This window comes from Drosophila albomicans, chromosome 3 (genome assembly GCF_009650485.2).
Source record: "Drosophila albomicans strain 15112-1751.03 chromosome 3, ASM965048v2, whole genome shotgun sequence".
Lineage (NCBI taxonomy): Eukaryota > Metazoa > Arthropoda > Insecta > Diptera > Drosophilidae > Drosophila > Drosophila albomicans.
This window is the reverse complement of record NC_047629.2, coordinates 7885966-7910348: the sequence shown is the minus strand read 5'-3', so window position 1 is coordinate 7910348 and position 24383 is coordinate 7885966. Positions and strand designations below refer to the sequence as shown.

Here is a 24383-nt window from a genome sequence, read left to right as displayed (position 1 = left end):
ATAAATTTGTAAACAGCATGCATTAAACGAAAACCGCGAATAAATATTAAAAGACGCTGGACAGCTAATTAATTTAGATTAAAAATATGTTAGAATAAGTGTATAATAAAATAAATAACAATTAAATACTCGATAAATAAGCTAATAATAAGGTTTTAAGCAAAGGAATAGATTTACTAGAGCAAACTACGTTATTGAGATTATTATAGTTCACACACAGAATACGGAAGGGATTATGGCAAGCAAAGTTAGTAGATCTACGTGAAATGACAAGAGGAAGAAAATTCCTAGTGATCCTGACAGGAACTGCAAAACTAATTTGACTTAACAGCTCCAAAGAGTCTATTTCACCATTAATTAGTCTCTATATAAAAACAGCACCTTGCATAGTTCTACGGTCAGAAAGAGAAGGAAGGTTTAGTAATAAAAGTCTACTTCGATACGGTGGTAATCTAATATTAGGATTCCAATTTAAACTACGAAGAGCAAATAATAAGAATTGTTTCTGCACCGATTCAATCCTATCTTGATAAACCCTATACTGGGGATTCCAGACAAGAGATCCGTACTCAAGGATAGGACGAACCAGTGAGACGTATAAAGTCTTAGTGATGTAGGGATCATTGAACTCTTTCGACCAGCGTTTTATAAATCCCCAAAACACCCATGGCCCTATTTACAGCAGACAGAATATGTTTATCGAATTTTAGTTTTGCATCAAGCAGAACCCCTAAGTCATTCACACCTTCAATTCGCTCTCAGAGGAGTATCATATAACATATAGTTATTTAACTGGGAAGAACCCCTACAAAAGGTCATAAACTTACACTTATTGCAGTTCAGATGTAACATATTTACTCTGCACCAAGATTCTAGACGATTAAGGTCACATTGTAACAGTGAGCTCGCAAGACTATCATTAAATGTCAGGCAAAGCTTAACGTCATCGGCGTACATAAGTACACGGGAATGCTCAATAACAGAAGGAAGATCATTTATGAACAAAGTGAACAATAGAGGACCCAAATGACTGCCCTGGGGCACACCAGAAGTGACTTGAACACATTTAGATACAAAACCATTAAAATAAACATTCTGAATTCTGTTGGAAAGGTATGAGGATATCCACTCAATTAGGCTATGAGGAAACCCTAAAACATTAAGCTTATACAGTAAAAGGTGATGATTAACAGAGTCAAACGCTTTACTAAAATCGGTATAAATGACATCCGTTTGCATTTTATTCTCGAATCCTTTAATTACAATAGAAGAGAACTCCAATAAGTTAGTAGAAGTGGATCTAGACTTCACAAACCCATGTTGGTAAGGTGAAATTATAGATTTACACAGATGTTGCAGTTGAGAAGTTATAATTTTTTCAAATGCTTTCGGAATCGCAGACAATTTAGATAAACCGCGATAATTTTGAACTTTAGATTTGCTCCCTTTTTTAAGGATAGGTATAATGTATGATTTTTTCCAGATTTTAGGAAAAGAACATGAGTTAACGGATAATTCAAACAATTTAAAAAGCGGTTTACAGATACTACCAGCACAATACCTTAGCACACAACTAGGTACTCCATCCGGACCAGCCGAAAAAACAGGTTTTATAGCCAATAGTTCCGTTAAAATAGAGCTTTCAGTAATTAAAGGACCAAAAATACAATTAGATGAATTTAAATGATAAGGATAAGAAAAGGAATTTTGAGAACTTGGGACAGAATATGTCGTTTGGAAAAAGTCCGCAAATAAATCGGCAACATCATGACCATTAGATGCTGTCATATTTTCCAAAGACATAAATGCTGGTGATGACGCGGATCTACGCTTCGAGTTAACGAAGTCGTAAAATCGCTTTGGATCACGCTGAAATCTTATTCTGCACCTACTCAAATAATTATTATAACACTCATTGTTATGAGTGCGAAAAGCAGCTTGTGCAACAGAATAACGCAGAAAATCAAAGGAAGAGCCAGTTCCTTTGAATTTTTTGTAAAGTCTCGACTTACGATTTTTTAAATTCGATAATTTCTTGGTAAACCATAAGGGTTTATCAGACAAATGTGGAATACTTGATGGAACACAAGCATCAAATAGCGAGTTTAAAGTAGAATAAAAAAATTCCACCGCTATATCCAAGTTTGTAAACAAAGAAAGTTGGGACCAGTCAGTTCGAGATATAAGCAGAGAAAGTTTCTCAAAATCGGTTTTCCGAAAACAACGAGAAAGCTCACCACAACGTACACTCGATTCTGACGCAATAAATGGGAACTCCAACGTAATTTCTAAAGTGGGATGGTAAGGGTCTTCAGGGGAAGATATAGGAGATATTCTCGATAGAGAACATGAATCTGGGTCTAAAACAAAAATAAGATCTAGAGACCTGTTTAAGCAATTTGGAATATCATTAATCTGAGACAATGATACCCCGAAGAGACTATCAATAAAAACATGGGATACAGAGGGGGAAAGTCCATTTATATTCTCGGCTGAATGCCATGACACCCCAGCTATATTAAAATCACCAAGGACAATAAAGTGATCCCGATCAGAAAGCATATTAGAAATGTCATTAATAATAGAAAAATGAGCTAAATATAAAGCATCATCTGAAGCAGGAGGGATATATGAGCAAGAAATAAAAATGTTTAAACTACCAAAGGATAATCTAACAGCCACTAGCTCAATGTCAGAAGTGTGATCAATCAATTCTGAATTTAATTGAGCATCTACTGCGATTAAAACCCCACCACCGCGACGTACCTTGCGGTCACGTCTGTATACGGAAAATCTACTATACGGAAAATCTACTATGATTCTATTAAGTCTTATTTATTTTCCTGTAATTAAAATTGTTTTTAATTTTATTAAATCTTTTGTTAATCTTGTAATTTTGTATAAGAAAAATATTCATCATAATGTGTTTATATATGTTTTAATTTAAATTATTCTGTAGTTGAAATTAATTAATAGTTACCTAATCAATAGTTTATTATGTATGTCGTGGTGCACAGTTAATAGTATGTTAAGTTTAAAATCGTATGACCTTTGAATTAAGACTACTTTCAGAGTATTAAGAGCTAAAAATATTGCCAGTGTTAAGAAACGAGTAAAGAGAAAACCTAACGAACGCAGTGTTGGTAAATTCGGTAAAGGCGAGCTCCGAACGAGAAAGCTATATGCGCTGAGCAGAAAAAGGGATAAGAGACCCAACCCGACTCCATACGCTTTATAATAAAAATAATCAATATTCGAAAACTATAATAATCATTGCTCTCCTATATGAGGGTATCGTATTAATTATATTATTTATATTACAAGGAAATCCTTTGCTAATCTGTAGCTTGTATTAGGAAAAGATTCATCATGTTGCTATTGTAATAAAATGTTTAAATCATTATTAATATACATATGTATTCGGTTCTTTCGATATAATGATGAGCATTATAATGCTTGGTTATATTAAAACTGACATATTTTATGTATTTAAAGTATTCAATTATTTTACAATTTTGAAGCCCATATTGGCCATTAAAGAATAATCTAGATAAGCGTAGCTAAGCCAAGTTATGCCAGGTGTGCCATCTGCATTGATATTTGATATTGTATTTATTAAAATAAAATTTACAGCGTTTCTTTATTGTCTGTCGTCGAATGGTTTTGCATAGAATGTTGAGTTGCAAATAGATGTTGTTATTTCCTGAAAATGTATTTCATATTCAATAGTTATTGGCTGTAAATACGCGTATCAGCGTTTAAGTGTATCAGAGTATCATCAGTATCAGTGTATTAGTGTGTATTCAAAATAGCCAGGACCAATAAAAGGCGTCGAAACGTGTTGGGGCATATAAAAAGTTGCCACAATATGACAGGCCATTCAATAACTGTGTATCTATGGGGGCAGTAAACAGCCACAAGCACACACATAAAAATGCAACAAAACCAAGAACAATAGCAACAAAAGCACAAGGCACAAATAAATGAAATGAAAACTAAAACAATGTTATGAAAAATGTGGAAAAGAGTTGGCCAGTCATAAATATGTATGGCTGAAAATAGTAGTAAAAGAATGGGATTGGGATTGGGTTTTTGCGTATTGGAATAGCAGATATATAAATCGCTTGCCAGCTAAGCAAAATGTCAGAGCTATAAATATCATACAAAATATATTATTATGAGAGTGTGTGAGTGTGTGTGTGTGGGAGTGTGCGTTGCTTTCAAATTGTGTGCTAAGAGCACTCGAAACAGCCCAAAGCCAACACCAGTTACCAGTTACCCAGACGAAGCCCCAATGCAGCCCACACAAAAAACGGTGGGGCAAGGAAGGAAGGGGAAAGAATTTTAATACACGCAATAAAATTAGAACAAAATACGCAGTAAAACTAAATTGAAAAGAAAATCGTTATGGTTGACACAAACAAAACCCAAAAAGGAGAAGAAAGTATCCAAACGCGCGTTTCAAGCGCGTTAAGCAAAGCGCGTTTTAGTGCCAACAACAATAATAATACAATCCATATTCGCCCGCTTGCTGGCAAAACACAAACACTCACTCATGTCTGAGGAGAACACCCCACAAAAATACATTTTATTCGCGTGTTGTTCGCTCGCCAACTTTTTGCACAGTTTTGCTTGCCTTTTTCTATCTTTTTGTGCAGATTTTTAAATATTTTTTCATACGTTCTGGATCACACAACAAAAAAAAAAAAAGAAAAAAGAAAAAGAAATTCAGAAAACTTCTCGGTTTTCCAATAATTTGATGTTGCGAACTTGTTTGGCATGTGTATCTGTGTGTGTGTGTGTGTGTGTGTGCGTATGCTTGTTAGCTGCTCTACATATTTCATAAAAAGCAAACAAGCGGCAACAACAACAGCAACAACAACTCGCATATGGGGGCGCTTAGAGAAGTAAAAGAAAAACCTAAGCAGTTTTCATGCTTTGCAAGGGTCGCGAACTGTTGGCAGCAGTTTGTAAAATATATTTTTATTGCTATTGCACACACACACACACACACACACACACACACAAACACAATCACACATGGCCATAACAGCAATACCGATGACTCCTTTCGAGCATTGCTTGTTGTTATTGTCGTTGTTGTGTCGGGTTGGCAATGCGACTTGGCCGCCTCTATACCCTTTGACTCCAGCTATTAGAAACTCTGACAAAAAGCAGCAACAGCAGCGAAGGGTATAACAATAACCACACAACGAAAAAAAAGAATGTACTACCATGCTTTTTGTCATATTTCTCCAGCTAGCCAACACACTTGTTCTCTCACACACACACACACACGCAACAGTAGCTCACACACAATTGCACATTGGCTGCTTATGGAGCAGCATCAGCAGTAAATGGAAGCAGCAGCAATAGCGACAACAGCAGCAGCGGTTGCAGGAGGCAGCCAGGAGTGCCAGGAAAAGAGCAGGCAACGCATGTTGCGTATGCGGCTAGTAGTTGTACACTACACAAAAACACTTTCATTACTGCAACAACAAAAAGCCAACGCGCACAGTGGTGCAAGACACATTGCATAGATTACTTACACAAATTCGAAATAAGTCAATTAAATGTATTTTAACATACATTTCAGTTTCAGTTCAGTTCAGTTTTAGTTGCCAGTTAAAGCTAGGTTTTAATTTCCCTAATTTTTATTGGTTTTTTTGGGACTTTTAATTTAAATGTTATGATTATATACATTATATAATATCAAATTCTTTATTTAAAGATACATTTTCAATACATAATTTTTTTTTGAATATTAAAAATGTATATATGTATAAGATTATAGTTAAAAAAGAATAGATATTTGAGATAGATATTTTTTTAAAGAATACAATTTTTATGAATTATAAATAATAAAAATAAATCATGTCTGATTTTCAATACTTATTTATAGTATTAAAAAAAAATTATATATAAATTAGAAGAATTGAAATTAAAATTTGCAGGCTGAAAATAAACAAATAACAAAATAATCATCAATTTTTCTGCTTTTTAATACAATGAAAAATACTATAATAGCAACCTTACTATTTCCACATTATAGTTTTTAAGCAGTTTACTATACATATGAATTATATTTAGAAGTGTTAAATTCTTATCTCTTAGACGCTATAACATATAATTTCAGTCTATAGTATTTACCATTAACTACTATTTACGATTTGAGCTTTCTTATTTCAATTAAAGACAAATAATTCTCGAATTGAAATTCCATAACAACTTATTTCGAATATTTTTTGCCTTTCTCTGACCACTGTTGCTGGGCACGGACTGGACTACTTAGTACAACATCGTACATTTAGTTGGTGTTATTTCATGCGCAAAAGTCGCTGCGTGTTGTGTTTGCTATTAAAAATGACAGCAGCTGTATGTCTTTGTGTGTGTGTGTGTGTGTGTGTGTGAGTGCTGCAGCTGTGAAATAAAGAGAGGCAGACACACACACACAGCCACATGCAAAGGAACGCACACAAACACATGGCGGCATTGCAAAAACACGCTTTTAACACCGAAATGAACTTGTACGCCATGTTTATGAGCTGATAAAAAACAGTTGACCAACATTTGTCGCTCTGTTTTCACATAGCCAGGGCAGCTTTAAGATATGTTGTTGCCTGGCTTTTAAGTTGCCAAACAAATATAATGCAGGTCTACAAGGTGGCTAATTATCGCTGTTAAGCTGCTACTTGAACCAATTGACTGGCAGGCGGGCTGCCTAGCTGACTAGCTGCGAGTGGGTGGCGAGCTCCTGTCTGATATGGCCTACTTAACAGCATGCTCTTAACATTTCCTTACACCTTAATGGGCAAGCCATAAAAAAGCTTTACATTGTTTCATAAAATTTGGCACAGTTGTGCACATGCTAAACAGAGTAACTCTTTGCAAAGAGCAGAAAGCTGTCAAGAGCGTAGCGCAGCTCTGTTAATACACTGTTAAGGTTACGCGCTGTTAGTTGAATAAAATATTTATGTTATGTTTGGAATCTATGGGATTTACAATTGCCATTTCATTTGAATAATAAAAAAATAATACTTGAATAAATCAAATCGAGTACTTTACAATATTATTTAGTACTTTGAACTGCATTATACTTGGCATTCCTTATTTAGCGCACCTGTATTGATGAAGTGTCATACGGCATATGTGCAACAGGTGTGCACTTGATTCACATTATAGAACATTAATGTAAATTCATTAATGTGGATATTGGAAAACTGTTTTTTTCGCAAAATTATTATTATATAAAATAAATTATTCACAAACATTTTATGATTTTGATGTGATTATATGAATTGCGATTATTAATCTGTAAAGGTAACTTTTAGATAGAAGAAACGAAAATTAAATAAACATAAAAAAATAAATGTTATTGTCATTCAACTTTAAATTGTTTTATGTACCATTTAATATTATATTTAATAATAACCGAACATAGTAATAGCTGTTTTCGTCGAATGTTTTTAGAACATCAATCAGCTGATTTTTAGTACAGGCTGCGTGAGAGAGCATGCGGAGAGCAGTTGTCTCGTGAGAGCAAAAGCACACACGATGCCGAAGGCTATTGAGAAATGTAAACAAGTTGAGAGCGTGCTATAAATTACTGAGAGTTTTTCGCATTTTTTATAACAAATTCAGAATTAATTTTTTATAAAGTTATGACTAAGAAAAGAGTACAACTTAGTTGTAGAAAGTCACACGGTGACGATTTATATTTTACTTTCTTTACGCCTTAAAGCTTGCTATAAATCAAGTGCCTGCGGCTGCTGCATAACAGAGTTCTGTTAAGCGACTGTTAACAGTCCAATAACAGCATCCAACAGACAAGTGATGCGTGAGCTGCTGCGCTCGGCTCGCTCTTCGGCTATTTCGCTCTCCCAGTCGACTCGCTCATTGGCGGTGCGCTTTCTGCACTCGGGCGCTCGGCACACTCGGGATGCTGCCATCGTTTCGGCTGTGACCAATTTTTTTTGGCCGCTCTGCTCTGTGTGTACCATAAAAGTGATTTCAGTGAGAGTTTGCGATCCCGCGGGTACGGTCGAAACTGACGGGATTTTCGATTTGCTTCGCCGTTACGTGTTTCCGTTTCGCGATTCGCGTTTTGTGCGATACGTTGTTTAAAACACACACACATCAACCACCACAAAAAAAAGATAAATAGAAATATTATTATGAAAATATGTAGTGTGTTTTCGTTTAATTTTATGAAATGTGAAAAGCAACATGAAAATGTGGCTATCGAAATTGCGCATACGCCGCGTTGATTACATTTGAGCCAGAAAAACCCCCCCAAAAAAAAGGAAGCGAAATTCCCAAAACGCGTTCAATGAAAACGAAAACTGAATACGCGCTGCGCTGCGTTTTTTGGGTGTGATTATTGTCGCGTGTGTGTCGCGTAATCTCAGCACGTTACTAGCTGGCAAATGTAAGCAGACGATTTGTTGTAAGCGACAACCAATTTGTTGTCATTGTCACAGTCGTTGTTGTTGCTGCTGATTTTGTTGCTGTTGCTGTTTGTTGTTCATGCTAAATTTACAAATCAACGTTTGTCGACTGTCGACTAGCGTCTGTTCGTTTGCGGCACGTTCACAGCCGATCCAATACGATCTGAGTGTCTGAGTGTGTGGGCCTCCCACGCCGAAATCGTTCGCAATGAAAATCATTTTCATGGAAAACACAAAACGAATGCCAGCGAACACTGTGCACTGAGCACTGAAAATGCGAATCTCAGCATCGTCGTCGTCATCGTTGTCGTCTGTCTGGATTACTTGGCAGTTATCGTGTATACCGCCAAGGTGTACTATATACGTGAGAGGCTCTGCGTGTGTGTGTGTGTTTCTGTGTCAACCGGCACGATGAAACGATTTTCTCTATTGCTCTCGACTATTTAGATTTCATTCTGTTAGGTTAGCTGAAATAGTTTTTTGCATGCCTTTGTTGTTTGCTCCCCATACAAATTGCACAAAATGTGTTATTGTTGTGAATTCCATTTGTATTTGATTGAAGGGGAAATGTGCCTTATGCAACCTGCATTAGCATTCGCATTAACACGCTTTCTTTTCCATGCGAGCATTGTCAACTCTACTCTGTATGGCAGCATCAAGTGCTAAATTGCTGGCATTGAAAAATTCAGCAAGCAACTGTCAACTATAATCAAATTTAGAAATACTTTAGGCAAGCTAAAAGTGTTGAGTGTTGATGCACATTTGTTCAATTGTTAAATTGCTGAAGTGTGCGTGTAATTTCATTACACGAAGGCACTTGAATTGTCACATAAGGCAGCGACTATGAATTCGAGATAAACTGATTAAGATAAGTTTATTTGAGGAAGTGGTTAATAGAAATCGCATTGATTTAAACTGCATTAAGTTGAGTAGAACAATGCTCAAATTATATCAATTTAAATGGAAATTTAATAATAAAAAAAAGGAAATGCAATAATAATCACTTACTTATGTAAACAAATAAATAAATAGTAGAAATAAGTACTTCATTTTTTCGTGGACAACATTATGACTATTAATTATGTATTAAGTATGTTTTTGTTGTATTTTAATTATTTTAAGCAGATCACGCTCTATTTTTGTTTAATAGATAATTCAACACATATAATTTTAATAAATTGAATTGACAAACAAAAAAAAAACAAAAATTGTGAAACTTCATTTAATATCAACATTTTAGATATAAAAAAAATAAATTATAAATACTAGAAACACAAGTTTATATCATAAAAAAAGTAAATTATGCTGTAATGGATTAATTTCAATATAAAAACATTAAATTCATCGTTAATGTATTAAGTATTCTACTAATTTAATGCACAGCACGTACGACTTTTGTTTAAAAATTACTAAAAGTGTATGAATTGAAATTTGATAAATCCTTTTAATATTGCTATATTTCAATAATTGACATTGCATGAAATTAAATTGATTCCCTTTGTTATTAATTTATTCATTTGCAAATATGAGTTGCTTTGGGACATGACACATAAAATAAATGCAATCAATCCGGTTTCTCCTGCCAATTAGTCCCAAGCTGAAGCGCTAATGAATTATTAAAAAGCTACTAAACCCATTTTCGACACAATTAATTTGAATGGAACAATCAATTGAATGTAACCAATAACCACAAAAAGCCTTTGGTGTTGCACTGAAATACACATTTGAGAATGAGTTTGAAATTAAAGTGCCTTTATTGTGAATTTGAATGCACAATTTACATTGCGGCCAGAGTGAAATCGAAACCAAAGCAGACAATTGAAAGCAATTGCTAAAATGTGCTTAGCTTCAGGCCTATCCAATGTCCAATGTAAATGGTTTATGGGTCAACTATTGTGTTATGTGTAGATGCTGCAAGGTCATTAGATCTGACATGAACTGAGTTGGCATGCAAAATACTAGAGAGAGAGAGTGTTTTAGTCCTGGCACCTGGCAACAAAGTATGCTACGAAATTAGCATCGGGCCAACACAACAGCTGTGCACGACGATGATGATGCCAAGTGTTGAACGCTCTGATTGCTGTCATTGCTGCCATTGCCACTGCGGTTGCTGCTCCCTCTGCTGCTTGCCCGCCTCTGGGAATTTTAGTATTCATAAAAATGTACTTGAACACACACATACACCAACTGAGTGGAGAATGAGATGCAGAGGCAGAGGCAGACGCAGTCATGCATGGATTTTTATAGGCTCACTTAGCGCACATAAACCGCAAAAAAAAAATAAAAGGGAATGGCGCCGACTCTGACGCTCAGCCAGGTATGAGAACGAGCTGTGCTCACGGCTAAGCTAAAGGGCTCTTCAGTGCACTCTCTCTCACACACACTCGCACACACGTTGGTGCAGAATAAAGCTAGATTTCAGTATACCATAATAATATTGTAACTTTGCACTTCAAATTGCATTTTAATGCAAACACACTTCATTACATTACATTGCAACAAGAAAAACAACGACGGAAATGGAAAAATCGTCGACATACTTTGCAGCAGCTGTAGCCGGGAAATACACACACATCGATATACACACACACCTACACACTTATATTCTAACATATATTGGCAAGTTTGTAAATTGAAGTGCACGTCGATAGAGAAAACTGGCACAACGTACTCGCTGCTCGATGTCAGGTTACGTATACGCCGAGTTACGCGGCCAACAACTCATACTCATATTAGCTAATGTAGCAAAAGTTTTTTGCACATCATCATTATTGCAGCTCGTTCGCTATGTGAAGAAAATAAACTTCATTATAATATTTTGGATTTAATAACTGAAATTGTCGATTCGAAGGCCAAATTTGTTGCAAGCAGTTCAATATCGATAAAGGTTATTTAGATTAAATATGTCATATTAAAATAAAGAAGAAATACTGATTTCCACAAAGGTTGCCAGTACTCAAAAGGTACTCAATAAATAGGGGTTATTATTATTATAATATCATTATTATCATGCTAGATCATGTCATTCATAGTAAATAATACAAAGTAAAGAAAGAGTACGAAATAAAAAATGAATTGCAAGTACTCCCCAAATATTGGATTCAGTGTTTCATAACATATTATTTCAAGTTTAATATTTTTTTAGGTATGCTATATTGAGTCTTACGTATTAATAATAAAAAGTAAAGAAGGGGTACGATAAAAAACTCCCCAAATAAAGTACTCCCCAAATATTGGATTTAGTATTTCATTTTAGAAATAAATTTAAGGAAATAACGAAGAAACTGACTGACTTTAAAAAATATGGATTTAGATTTAATATATCATAGAAGTTAAAAAAGAAATACGTAATATAAAATTTCTTGCTAGTATTCCTTAAAAATCGAGTGGTGCTATTTATATTTAATATTTCATATTATGTCTAAGTTAATAATATGAAATTAAGAAGAAAAACTCAATATCAAATTAATTGATAATACCAAATTTGTTGCAAGTAAAAATATAAATATCGATTTTATATTTCATATCTTAGTGAATAATATAAAATAAAGGAAATTAGTTTTCAGCACTTCCTAAATATGTTATATATAGGGACTTTATCAATTAAAATCTATATTACTGAAATAAATTATTTTGTAAATTTTTTGCTAGTACTCTCTAAAAATCAAATGGTGATATTTATATTTAATATATCATATCATGTTTTAGTTACTAATATAATAAAGAAGAAATTGTGAATTACAAATTAGTTGCAAGTATTTAATAAATAGGTAAAGATATAAATTAAGATATAATATTTCATATCGAAGTTAATACTTTAAAAAAATATCAATAGGGACTATTTTGATTTTAAATTTGATATAGTTAAGTTAGTAAAATAAGAATAAAATAAATTTAGAATTCCAAATTAGTTGCCAGTATTCAATAAATATCGATGTGATTTATTTAGATTTAGTATTTGATAATATTAGATATCAAAAACAGAAGGAAAAGTTGATAGCTCATATTCCATTTAATCAATTTATTGAAATTTAGTTATTTAATTTTTCATTTGACTTTGAATACAACTCAGAAATTATTAAATCGTCATCGTCATGTGGTGACAGAAATTTCCAAATTGAATAAAATTTTTCATTGATCTATGTCCGAATGTTTCACATGCCATTGCTAGTTTTAACGCAAAGCTCTCCCTTTAGCACTTTATAACAGTGAATATTTGAAAGGCAACAGAATTTATAAAATTCGACAAATTTTGTGAATATCAGAGCGAATATATCCGACGTGGAGCATGTTTTATTTTCTGCTCTATTTAGTAAATATTTGATGTGAAAGATTTTCAAAAATATTTACATTAATCGCTTAACTACGATTGATATTTTTTCTGGGCGGCATTGAAATGGAAATCCATTTACAGTCACCATTTCAGTTGCCGCAGCGACCAAAAAGCGGGGCAATCAGGCAACGGGGCGTATGATAAATAAACATATAAGGATTTATTATGCCCCCCTCACTCGGCACTCGCCGCTCGCCACTTGCAAAAATATTATTAAATTTAAACATTTTTCAATGCGCTCTATTCTCTCTCTGACAGTTTATGGTTGCCAGAGTCACAGTCGAGTCGGCCAGTTTAATAAAATTTTATTTATGATCTGTGTGCGGCACGACTGCAAAAAAAAAAGAAAGAACGAAACAAGAAATATAAAATAGAGATACACAAATACTACATGTTGAAATGGGGCGAGTTTGTCAACGACAGCGACAGCAACCGAGACCGAGACGAGGCGGTGGCGGTGGCAAAATAAAATTAGTGCGCCGAGCTAAAAGCATTGGCAGCAATGGAGACGTGGCCGATAAAACAGAGCAAGTCAATATATCATAAAAGCACGTCGAACTGCCACGAATGTCGCGCAAAATGGCGACACAGCCTCTGAGCTGAGTCTCTGGCTGTGTGTCTCTGTGTGTGTGTGTGTGTCTGCGTGTAAAGTAGAAACATGAACGTATACAGTTTCCGATTTCCGTTTTCCTGTTTATCGTTTATTGAGTTTTTTGCTACGTAAAAGTAAAAGCATTTGCGAGTGCTCCGCCCGCGCGACACGAGTCGACTGACTCGCTTTTGCCGTTAGATGAAACACGACAGAAAAACAAACGCAAAATCTAAAGAGAAATTTGCACTCGTTAGGTCTTTGGCGTTACTTCTACTTCTACTACTACTTCACTCTCTGTCTCTGTCTCTGTCTCAGTCTCAGCTTTTGCTTTTGCTTCTATTTGTGCTGCTTTTGCTTGCTACAGGCTGTCGTCATATTGAACTTTGATGCTGGCACGTTCTGTGCGCTTCCTTGGCTCCTTTTAAAGATCTCCACGCGCGCATACTTGGGCACATGTTTTGCCATTCTTTTGGCTCTGCTTTGCTTCTTCGTCTTCGTCCTTTTTCATCCTTCGCCCTTCTATTCCTCGAACGTTGCCAGTTGTTCTTCGTTCTCTGTTCTCCGTGTGTTGTTAGTCATTTATATGGGCACCATAAATTATAACAAATATGTACGCAAGCGGCATTTTAAATGATTTCCCACAACTCTCCCCCCACTCCACACCTCACTCCACACTCGTGTGCTTGTCACTGGGTCTCTTCACCCAAAGAGCCACCACGACCTGGACCCAAGTTATAAATATACTTTAATTAAAAGCGCTTCAGTGTGAGTGCAATATGTTGTAAAATATTGAGGCAATGTCTACCATTTGGTACGTGTTGCTGTTGCTGTTACTGTTGATGCTCTTGACGAGTCGTTTGGGCCTCTGATTTGTTGCTGTCTAGGCGGAAAAGTCGTATGTGCTCTCCGGCTCGAGATAAGCAACTTCCTGTTGAGGCTGGTTGTGTGTTGCGTAATGAGCTGGGGATCTAGATTGCATCTTAATTATTAACTCCATATATCAAAGCTCTTGAATATCATATGTGTGTATGTGTTGAGTAACTATATACTATTCTATATACATGGAATTGACTTAATTATTTACATTCTAATTGGCAATCATAAATTCTGTTTTAAATACTATTTTCTGCTGCTCAAATCAATTATCATTTTACTTAACCGGCAAATTGATTAGACTGTAATTTCCAGTGACAATTTCAGTAAAAAAAATGCAAATGAAAAACCTTTTAAGCGAAATCACACAATTTAGCATAATTTGTGAACTTGTTTCGCAACTGCAAAACATAAATTAACAATTTTAGCCACATAAATAACGCACGCATATAACTGTAATAAATATAAAACAAACAAATTAACCCAATAAAATTCGTAAAAATCACATAAATCTCGATGCATGTATTTGGGGCCTTTACACAAATTTGTGTCGACCGAAAAATAAAGGCAATTAAATAAATTTCAACACAACAATAGCAACAGCAACAGCAACAACAACAACGACAACAAAAACAATTGCAATTGCATCGATTGCAGCTGCAATTATACGAAAATGGCAACGCACTTTCGTACTTTATTTATTGACATGTCAACAATTTGCTGCATCCCCTCTTTAACACAACGTTCCACCTTTCTACTCTTTTGCAGCAGCCTCTGCGAAAAATCTGTAAACGGACACAACTGAAAATGCCAAATTAAATCAAATTAATATATGCACAAATAAGCCACGTTAACAACAATAGCAACAAATGCTTCGAGTGCTGTGCGTGTGTATAAAACTATAGAGCTGCCCCGAAAGTAGGCAACTGCCAAACACACTCAGCCACCCACACACACACATACATATACACATCTACACCCACACACACACACATCTCATACACTCGGCCTCTCGTCATTGGCATTCTCGAACTGCTGAAGTTGCCAGCACTTCAGACACAAGCCGCAGTCTCTTGCATCGAAACACACACAAACAAACACGCGCACCCACACACACATCAACACACACAGAATCAAAGAGCGAGGCAATCAACATGCGCCTGTCTGTCAGCTGCCTGTTGTCTCTGTTGCTGTGCCTCCTCCTGTCCACATTCAATGGCCATGCGGCGGCAGCAACACGTGCTCGTGTCAGCTCCTCGACGACAATGACGCGCAACATTGAGGAGGAGAATGGTAAGTTAACTAATTTTCTTTTCAACTCTTTATCGAACACAACTTAAATAAGATAGCTGCAAATTTCAAATAAATTTGAGCAATCATTCAACCGAAAATAAGTTTCAAAGTTGTTGCATAAGAACTTAAAAGGATTTTACATTTACACTTACTATAAATCACACAATTTTCTGAGAGCTTTACATATTAAAGCACAATTTGTAAATTGTAATTCAAAATATAATTTGCAATAATTGCTCAGAAAATAAAATTAAAGTCTATTTAGGTGCAATGAAGCTTAAGAATTTATCAATTGAAAAAGAGGGAAAATAAATATGAAAGCAGTAAAATGTATTTTTTTTTTGTGAAAGCAGTTATTTCATACTTTTCTACTACAGGATATCTTAAATTCATCAAATTTCACAAATAATTAGCAACTAATGCCTGAAATAAAATTAAAATCTATTTATGTAGGTTCAATGATGCATAAGATTTTATCAATTGAAAATGAAAGAAAAGACAAGTAAGAAAGTATTTCAAATCGACGTAATAGTTATTTCTTACTTTTGTTCTTCATAGTACAGGGTATCTCAAATTCATCAAATTGCCTAGGAAATTTCTTCTTTTTTTATTCATTCGCAGTGCTGCCAAAAATTGATTGCGCCTGGCGGCAAATACTGCTCCACTTTTTTCCACTTTTCACCCTTGTGGCTGTGTGTGTGAAATTTAATTTAAAGTGAAAAGTTTGACTGCCGTTAAGCCAGCCGACATACATATACACGATTGTATGGATGTGTATGTGTACGTATGTGTGTGTGTGTGTGTGTTTGTGCAACTTTTATTCAATCAGCATAAAGTTTATTGTGTGTGAAGAATATGCCTACCGCCTTTGTGGCTGTCAAAGTGACGCTTTTGTTGCTGCATTATTCAATAAATGAAATTTCTGGTTTATTTTGACAAAGTTTATGTGCAAATTTAATACAGTTTAAATTATGCGAAATTGATTTTGATGGCTGTTTGTTGCAAATGCCGAGCTAAGCTCCAAAATACAGCTGCCAAAAAATGTGCAAAATCTTTGGTAATCGCCTAATGCTTCCCCCTCCAATTCCATTCGCATCGAATCGAATCGAATCGTGTCGAGGCAAAGCAAAATAAACAACATCAACATCAACGTCAACATGAAGCTGAAGCTGTAGAAGAAAACTTACTTTGAACGCCTGTTAATGGTCAGCAGCAGCTGTTGGCATCGCAATTCGATGGCTTTTAGGGCTTGTTATTCTGTGTTTTTGGCCTGAGTTATTATTGTGGCGGGGACCAAGATCACTTGCCAGCTGCTGGTCAGCAAGCGAAACTTTCACTCTGGCAGGACTGGGCAGGGCATATAATAATATGTTGCTAATAAATAAGCCAACTTAAAGGAGGGCAGCTGAAGGACGCAGCATATTTTGTGTGTTATGCTAAGAAAGTTTTGCAAACTTTGTGCTATTTTTTGTTTTTCCAAGCAACCGAAAGTTGGCAAACAAATTGAACAATATGCGCGGCTATTGGGCAGCCGCATAAACATTGTGCAAAGTCGGCCAAGTTTATGGAGAATGCACCTTGAAGCACCGCTAATTGTGCTGCGAAACATTAAAATTGAAGCCTAATTTAACGGGCGAACATTCAACTTGTTCTTTTCATACACTGCGTATACGTAATCACGCTAGAAGCGTATTAGACGACTTAATATTTCACTCTACTGATGCTCGTTTGAGCTGTCCAACATGACGTGTGAGTTATATGAACACATTCTATATGCGCCATATGGGCAGTTGCAAACTAATTTAGAGGCCAAACAAGTTCGGACCCAAAAACCAACTCTCGACTGCACACTTGAGCTACAGCTACAACCACAACCAGAGCCGAAGCCAAAGCCAAAGCCACAGCCACTTGACTCAAGTCAAGCGACAGCCACATCCAGAGCCACAGTCATAGCTAAAGCATGCAATCGTCCAACTGAAGGACTAACGCCTACAGCTAGACTCCAGTAGCTTGAGCAACGCTTTAGTGCCAAAGTTGGTAACAGTCGAAAACTCTGCTTTCTACATATTTATAAAATACATAGAGGGAGGAGGCAATGGGGTAGATGTTTTAATAAATTTAGATTTTATATGTTTTCAATTGAATCTTCTCGTCGTTTTTGTTGTTGTTGTTATTGTTGCTGGCGATGGCGATGGTGCAGAAACTTTTCACTTTGGCATTTCAATGTTTTCGAAGTTAACTGCAAGCCAAAAACCGCCACGCCTCATACAAAAACCACTTCCTTTTGCCAGTACAGCGAGAGCGAGTATTTATCGCATTTCTATGAAAACAACGTACTCAAAATTTTCTTCAAAAACTTTCAAATTATGTTTGGGCTTCTGCTCGCTCCGTTCGCTGGGCCTTTGCCTGGTTTGCTCGATTTGTTGTTGTCTGTTTTTGGGGGGCAAAAGTTTGCCATTTGTTGCGGCTACGCAGCTTTATAAATGCTTATTTAGAGGCAAATCTGATGAGCTAAGTTCCAACATCGTTCCAGCTCTCCTTTCCTTCTCCCTACCCTAAGTTCTTTTGCTTAGCATTGAGAAACTTGGCCTGGATAGACATGGGATATAGATATCATGCGAGAAGTACTATACTCGATGAGTTACTGCAAACTGCTGCAGTTTGGCCACAGGGGCAAGTTGTTTGCTAAGCGGTTGCATAGTGCAAAAGTTTTTGAGGATTTAATGGGGAGAATTCCAAGATTTTACAAGTGTAAAGCATGCAAGTTAAGTTCCGTCCAACTTCACGGAGCGTATGGGGCGTATGTGTAATGAGAAAGCATTTGATTACAGTATTAAACTATGTTGGAATTCAAATACAAATAAAATGGATTTTCCATTATATTTTAGAGATCAAACTTTTTCGGTTTAATTTTCAACTATTTGTAAGTTCTTATTTTCGGTTATTCGCATATTACTTGATTACAATTCAATTTTATTTTCATTTTCATTTGAATTTGTTTTTGTTTGTTTTTGCTTTAATTTGTTTTTCTTTTTGATTTTACAGCTTTATTAAATCTATTGGCCGGTAAGTTGTGTGTTTATTTTTGAAAGCCATTTGCAAAAACAGTCTGCTCATCCCACACATACGAACGTGTATATACTTTTAGCCCATTTACATAACACAAAAGGCCCAAAACAATTTTCAAACATTTAACGAACATTTTGTGTGCACCAGAGACATCAAAATATTATTGATGCTCGGACACAACCCAAACAATTTGCACACAAAATTGACCAGACCAAATAGATGCCACAAAGACAACAACAAGATAGAATGAAAGATGCTGCCACGCCCCCTACAACATATAACAATAGCCGCACGCCCAAAGTCAAAGTCAAGGAATGAATAAAGGAAAAGGAAGCGCTGCTTTTAACCAGGGGTTTACCCCAAAACAAAAATCAGCTTAGTAATGAAAGATATCAAAAGCAAAAGCAAAAGCCAACAGCTTCGACATGAAATCGAAGCGACTTGCTGGAAACAATCCCCAAAACAACTTTTAGTCGGTCAAAAGCGATGAGCAACAATGGACAACGTCCCATCTCGTTCCATTTGGTAACCTCTCTTTGCCATTCACCTCCACTATTTGCTCCACTTTCTTCGCTCTTCGCTTTCTCTATCTCTCTCTTGCTGCAGCTATCTCACTCCGTCCATCTATCCATCCATCTTGCTCCCGCTTGTCTCTCTGTCTGTCTGTCTGTCTACCAGTGTCTGTGTGTAGTTTTCGCTGCTGGCCAAAAACTTTCGCCACTGATTCGACTTGAAAGGCAAAAATTCCTTCGCTGCTTAAGTCGGTGCCTTACCAGCCTCTGGGGCGGCATTTTTTTTTTTTTTTGGGCCAAGTTTCCTGCCTTGTGTAAGCGAACCAAACGAAAGAAATGCAAAAAAAAAAAAATAGAAAGCTGAAAGGAAAAATAAACTGACAGCGCGTTGAATGACAACGGCAAGGAAAAGTCGCCGTTGCGAGGAGTTTGTCAACATTTTTCTTTCGCCTCGCATACTCGAAATACACACACTCTTGAAGCTTGTTGTGCTTGTGCTTTTCGCATTGGATTTTCGAGTAGGCTATTTAGGGTCCAAGCCGATAGCTGGACAGCATCGAAACCAAAACCAAGGCCTGACATACTCCACTTCAAACGCAGTCTGCTGCCTGTTGTTGTGATTTCTTGCTGTTTGCCGAGGACATTGTACTTGTTTGTCCTGCCATGGCCCATAACCAAAATACGCATAACCGAAGTACACACACACACAAACACACACATACACGCACTCACCACAACCACAGCGGACGCGTCTGAAGGCGCGCTCATACTTATTCATTTCATGGCTTTACAAGGACATTTATCATTTTCGTAAGTAGACGTCGCGTACGTCACAAAAAGGCAGCCACCATCCGGCCACGCCTCGTAGCAGGCCATCGTTGATTTCTATATTTCATTTCATGGCAAAAATGCCAACAAGCGAGAGAGAGAGCAAGAGAGAATGAGAAAAAACATTGAAATTTCACCCAAAATGTTAAATAGAATTCATTTTGCTTAGTTTCAGATTTGCGGTTCTTATACATATTCAGTTTACCGCGCTCTCTCTCTCTCTCTCTCTCTCTCTCTCGCCTGACTGTTGTTGATATTCATGACGTTCTTTTTTCATTTCTTTCTTTTTTCTGTTGTCCCAACGTATTATTCTTGTATATGAATTTCTGCGGCCGTTTTAGCCATGAAACGAAACGTGGCAAAAGTGCTGAATGCCGGGGCAAAAAAGTGGAAATTTTAAGCCTACTTGAATTTATTTGCGCTCATTAAGTCTGACAGCTGAGATGAGTTCATATCTTATATAGCCACTTGAGTCGACTGATTGCCAGACAGTTAAAGAGTTCAACTCTCGCTGCTTATAAATACGCTTCAAAGGATATTGAAGCGCAACATTCTTAATATGCAACAATATTTCCAGCGCCTTAAAGCAACTCACTAATGAACAAATAAAGCTTAACGCATCTAAGCCATAGAAAAAAATTCAGGAAAAAAGCAAAAGTAATAAGCGTAGGACCAAATAAAGCACCGCCAGAAGAGAAATAATACAAATAGCAGCCACAAATAAAGCCGAGCCAATGCAAATGGAATGACAAAACAGTTTTGCATGGGAATAACATGTTTGACTTATGAAATGCTCTGAGTGAAATGCCACACAAAACGAATGCCCTGAGCCACAGCAAAGCAACGCACAAAAAAAAACAATACACAAAAATTTTAATTCAAACAAAATTCCTTACGCACTGAAAATACTCTCCTGTCCTCACCATGAAGCTTCACAAATTGTATTTGTCGCTGTAAATTCCAAAGCAAATTTAATGCTTGGCAATAAAACGAAATATGCCTGAAACATTGAATTCATGCAAGCAACTTTAATCTTCGTCATATTTAGTTTTAAGAAATTCAATGAATGCTTTAAATAGTTGCTAAATTTATATAAATTCTGTGAGCTACGTTTTGTATAATAATTTTCTTGTCATATTTAGTTTTAAATTTAATGAATGCTTTAAATAATTGCTAAATTTATATAGTATAAATTCTGTGAGCTACATTTTGTATAATAATGTTCTTTGCATTGTTCTAGTAATTTTTCATTTATAAAATAATCTTATAAAATGAATAAAGCAGAAATTTGGGTTTAATTCACTTTTCATTTAAAGCGTATTGAAGCTTGATTGAAATATTTAAAATATTTAGTAATTATTGTACTGAATTTTGCATAAAGAGAATGACCTGGTTTGTCTCAGAGTTATTTGCATAATGCAAGCTTTATGACAAACTCCTAATGCTCAACAAAAACTAACAAAAGGCCATAGCAAGTGTGTAAATGTGTGTGTGTGAGTGTGTCACATAAAGTCAACAAGAGAAATCAAACAACTTGGTTCAGTTTTGCAGCTATACAGCCAGCTCCTGGTTGGTTGGCCTATCCTCAATCTCCTGCAGCCAGGACGAGTGCTGTTCAGAGTTTATTGTCGCTGGACTGTGAAAGAGAAAATCAGTTTCCAGCTGCCCGTTGTCCGTTGCCAGTTGCCAACTGGCTACTATTATGCTTTGTTAATCGGCTTAGGCATTTTTGCCTGCCTTACGCTCTGCGTGACGATTTACTAGACAAAACCAGAAGCTCAGACAAACAAGGCTGTTGTGACTGGAGCGTTGTCAAGGGGGAAGTGACCTCCGCTTTCCCTTCCCCGTTTCCCTTTCTCTCAGCTGAAGAGATTGTTGTTTGGCCTAGGCAGATTGTCTGCAGTCTCTGCATTTGTTCATTTGTCGCACGCGCCATAAACTCAAACCACAAGACGCAGCCAGAGTCTGAGATGGAGATGAAGCTCCACCTGAGCTGAGCGAAGCACTCTGATGAGTTGGCTTTGTTTTTGCGCTCCCTCCAAATTTGCGGGCTTTTGCGGACTGTGTCTTGCCTCATTTGGCTGCCAGCTTAGTACAACTCTCCCACTTTCCACTCACTCCTCTCAGCCAGCCTAAACAAATCCCATTCCTGACCCGCTCTGATGCTCCTCTCCCTTGTGGTCTGGGCACAAAAAATCGTTTTGTGTGTTTTCGTTAGCATTCCGTGTGGAATTTGATACTTGATTATTTGTTGCCGCCCTCAAGCGTGCATAATATATCAAAGCAGCGTCAACGTCGACTCGTCAACTCGACGAAGGCCTTCGAGTTAGACTCTGCTGCTGAATCGGAATCGGAATCAGAGCTCAACTCCCACTCCTCGCGTTTCTCGTTTCGTCCTTTGTGGAGAACTCAACTCCAAATGCCACTCAACATGTGTAGACGTCATGTGTCGGCATTCAGACATTCATTCACAGAGATTCTGAGGCGGGCAGTCGTCGTGCTCTCTCTGTTTTTAGTTACATTTTAGTGTCGGTCGCATAATAAATAAATAAATAAACAGTTGCGGCCTTTTACCTGCGCCTGCAGGCTCTTCAGCTGCTCTCGTGCGTGCTTTCGACTTCGTTGCGTATGCTAAAGACTCCACAAAAGTTTCTTCAATTCTTTTTTTGTTGTTCTCCCCATATTTTTTCCTTTCTTTGCTTTAGCAAAATCAAAATCTCTTCAACATAAAGTTGGGATTTATTTTGGCCGCGTGAAAAATGCAAAAGTTTTCCATTAATCTTTAGCACTTCTCACTGCTGTTCCAATGGATTTGCATACTTAGACTTTCCACTGACTTTATAAACAGCTGAATGCATAAATATTCTGGCACACAACACTTGACCAAAAGTTATTATACAATCTGGCTCATCAAAATTCGAATTAAAATTAATATTTTCAATAGCAAATATGGAGTTTATTAAATGAAAAATAATCCTCGATCTGGTTGAATTATATTTCTTAATTATAATTATTTATGAATAATACTTTAAGAATAAGCTGCTAAAGTCAGTAGCACTTAACTCTAGAATATGAATTTGCGCCAATGTTTTATGGCAAAGAACAACCATCAATTTGTGTTAACTAAATTTTTCACTTATTTAAGCCAACAAAAAATTTTTTGCCATCACACGCTCACATACGTTGCTTGGCAAGAGAACATGTCAAAATTAAAAATTGGCAACAAAAACTTTTCATATAAAACACAAGGATAGCAACAAACAATGTAGAGTAAAATGAGGAGAAGCAAAGTTTCGTTTATAAAATGTGAGTAAACCAAAATGAAGGTAATATATAAATAAGTATGTTGATAAAAGTCTAAGTAGTCGAGAAATAATAAGAGATGTTAGATAATATTCTTGTAGCATATATAATTTGATTGATTTAAGCCGTGTGCTTGCTACACATTGCCAATTAGTACCGTTAAAGCCTCAATTGTGAGCCTAGCAATTTGCAAGCACAGTAATCATAAATGTTAAGTCGTGGGCAGCTCAACAAATATATTAGATATACACACACAGGTAGGAAAGGAGCTAAAGAGAGCAATAGAGAGTGAGAGGAGAAAAAGCTGAGTGCTGGGCATCGCCTTAAGGGCTTAAGTTTGAAAGCCCTAGGATTCGATGGCAAAGTTCTCTTCTGCTGTCTGTGTCTGTGTATGTGACTGGCAACCATAACTTGCAATTGCAAGTACTAAGCCTAGCTGACAAACACACACATACACAAATATACCGGCAAGCCGCACACACTCATACATTCACATTTACACCGAGAAAGCGCTGCACTCTCGCATGCATAACAATTTGCAGGCAGTGTAGGGCTTTTGCAAATGTTATGCAACATTTAAGGCCATTTTCATACAAAATTTAAATTAAAATTCGACACTGACTAACCGACTGACTGACTGACGAACTGGCGAAGTAAGGCACACACACAGTCTTTGATGTGGCAATTTTGTTGCATACTTTTCGGCATTGCATATGCATGGTAGATGCTATGGTAGATGTCTGTTCATGTGAGTTCATTCTCCTCATCTCGTCTCTCACTTTGTTCTTGCACTTTTCTAATTAGAAAGAACAGAGAACGTTGAGTGTTGAACGAAAAGCGTACGTACGCCTTTTTCTCTCCTCTTCCTGTCATAACAAAAAGTTAATTAAACATGTAATTGTTGCCATAGAGCAGAAAGCAAGGATTTTACAATGCAATGACTGCGTTTCAATTCCCTTTCTTTCATTCTTGCACTCTCATTCGTACTAGAGTAGCTGCGGGTGCATTGGCTTCGCGGTGTCGTTGGACAGCGACTGCTGTTAAATACTTAAATCATTTATGCAAATAGTCTCGTCATTTAATGTCACTGCTTCTACACGTTCGCCGATAGTTGGGCGCGTAAAGTGTTGCTT

General features: G+C 36.5%; 1 protein-coding gene across 7 annotated transcripts in view; it reads left to right on the top strand.

Annotated features, from left to right (window-relative positions):
- The first annotated feature begins 8010 nt into the window (after positions 1-8010).
- Positions 8011-24383, top strand: part of LOC117567771 (nephrin) — a 77702-nt gene continuing 61329 nt past the window's right edge. For 2 of the 7 annotated variants that reach the window (XM_034247966.2, XM_034247964.2), the window contains exons 1-3: positions 8012-8428; positions 15014-15538; positions 18584-18604. In XM_034247966.2, coding sequence (XP_034103857.1) covers positions 15400-15538; positions 18584-18604 — 160 coding nt within the window. In that variant the 5' untranslated portion in view covers positions 8012-8428; positions 15014-15399. Of the gene's footprint in view, positions 8429-15013; positions 15539-18583; positions 18605-24383 lie in introns of all 7 variants that reach the window. The other 5 variants (XM_034247967.2, XM_034247965.2, XM_034247970.2 and 2 more) reach the window with 4 other exon arrangements.